The sequence below is a fragment of the Nuphar pumila genome, chromosome 11, assembly GCF_984573655.1.
Source record: "Nuphar pumila chromosome 11, dmNupPumi1.hap1.1, whole genome shotgun sequence".
In the NCBI taxonomy this organism is placed as follows: domain Eukaryota; kingdom Viridiplantae; phylum Streptophyta; class Magnoliopsida; order Nymphaeales; family Nymphaeaceae; genus Nuphar; species Nuphar pumila.
In genome coordinates, this window is record NC_143259.1 from 3,880,035 (window position 1) to 3,882,088 (window position 2,054).

The 2,054-nt window shown below is 46.3% G+C and overlaps 1 protein-coding gene across 1 annotated transcript; it reads right to left on the reverse strand.

The window, feature by feature from the left end:
• Positions 1 to 281: 281 nt before the first annotated feature.
• On the reverse strand, positions 282 to 1,543 carry LOC149821676 (zinc finger protein ZAT9-like). The gene has a single exon (XM_089981397.1). It carries the CDS (start codon positions 1,541 to 1,543, stop codon positions 362 to 364), a length of 1,182 nt encoding a protein of 393 aa, XP_089837523.1. The 3' UTR covers positions 282 to 361.
• Positions 1,544 to 2,054: the final 511 nt, after the last annotated feature.

Below are 2,054 nucleotides of genomic sequence, written 5' to 3' on the forward strand. Positions count from 1 at the left end.
TTGTGACTTTTGGAAAGCCCCCAACAATCACCTTATGGCCACATACCTTACAATCATGGACAAAATGAATTATATATTTGTTTTATTCAACATTGTTGCCTATATATATATATATATATATATATATATATATATATATATATATATATATATATATATATATATATTCAATTGGGACTTGAAAGAATGGTGATTCCGTAGGTATCCACTAAAATATGTGCTTCTTGATCTCTATAGTTACAAAAATTTTCTTTCTTTTTTTTATATGTAATTCTTGATCATAAAAAATTGCCAGGTTCTTTCAAGTTCTTGATCAACCCTTCTGGTTTGAGGACCCAATCCCTACCTGCAGCCATGGTGACTATCCATTACCCAAGTTCATGTCCTTCAAATCACTAAGCTTCCCAATCTTCACTTTACTGTCTGCTTCATCATCCACAGTCTTTGAACTCATCCCCAGCCAAGAAGGGTGGATCCTTGAAGCTGTCCCCCTCACCTTCCTCTCTTCTTCCAAGTTTCCAGTGCGCTCATCGGTAGGTGCCGGAAAATTCAGGTCGATTTGATCGTGGAAGACAGGTCTCGGCGTCTGTTTTCTCAATTGATCTGCTCGTGGCACCATAGCATCAGTTGAATTTGAGGTCACCCAGTGGCACCTCTTGTGGCCACCAAGGGCCTGCCCTGTATCAAATGTCCTATGGCATATTGAGCACTCATGCACCTTTTGTTTCTTCTTGGTTGGGGGCAGCATGCTCTGTTGTGGTTGAGTCAAGAATCTAGTTCTTGAAGGTACGGAGTGCTCATCATTAGTGATCACGTCCTCTTCCAAGTAGCTCTCCTCTTGATCATCAAGCTTGGCATAGCAGCCTTTCACCTTCTTGTGGCTAGCTCTATGTCCACCTAGTGCTTGGTGTGAATTGAACACCTTCTTGCATGCTTTGCATTCATATTGGCCCCTCGGCGCGACAGCAACCCCTGCACGCTCGCCGGAGATTAGCTGGCTGCTCGGCGGATCTTCCTTGGTGGCAGACATGCACGACTCTTCCATCGTCTCTGCTGGAATCCGGTGGTACGCGGCCATTCGGTTATCGACCCGGCCGGCTGATAGCATTACCAGGCAATTTGCAGCCAACTCCTCCTCCTCCTCCTCTTCCTCGCTTGTATGGGAATTGGAATTGCCCTGCATCACCCTCTTGGACCTCTTCCCTTTAGCCCACCTCTCATCTACAGCTCCTGCCGTCGCCTCGTCATTGCCGGAGACGAGCGATTCTACGTTCGACGTGCAATTCTCGCAGGCTCGGCAGTTCTTGAGCCTGTTGGGATTGGTCCGGAGCACGTACATGCGCCTGATCGGTGACTTGCCGAGCTTGTCTTCCCATTCGTTCGCCGGATCATCGTCTTCAATTTGCCCATCCGTGTCGCTGCCAATTCCGTGGGCTCTCATATGGCCGCCAAGAGCTCTTCCACAGCCAAACCCCTTCTTGCAGATTTTACAGTAGTACTTGAAGCCTTTTTTATGATGAAGGTGCTGCTGGTTGTCTTCCATACTACTCTCTCTCTCGACTATCGGTTATTTCTTTTTCTTGTGATGCATGACTTTCGCAGTGGGTGGTGAATAGAAAGAAAGGTGAACGAGGGGAGCAGAATAAGAGGATCTTATTGGAGGATGAGAGCCAACCAACAGAGAGAGAGAGAGAGAGAGAGAGAGAGAGAGAGAGAGAGAGAGAGAGAGAGAGAGAGACTTTTTCAATGAGTAGGAGGGATGGTGGTGGAGAAGGGGAGTGGGGAGTGGTGGTGTTGAAAGGGGTGGCGATGCCGGAGTTGGGTCAACGTGCCGGAATCGACGATCGAGTGACAGGATTTCCCGGCGAGGCGACGTATAACGGACGGCCATTATTCACATCGTTTCAATTGCAAGCCAAGTAAAGGCTAACCGTTTCCTCCTTTGTCGCTTAGTGACTACGCCCTGTTCTTTGCCCATAATTCCCTTTATATCCCACCTTCAATATTTATTTTTTGTATTCTTTTATATTTTCTTTTTTTTTTTGTAATTTTCA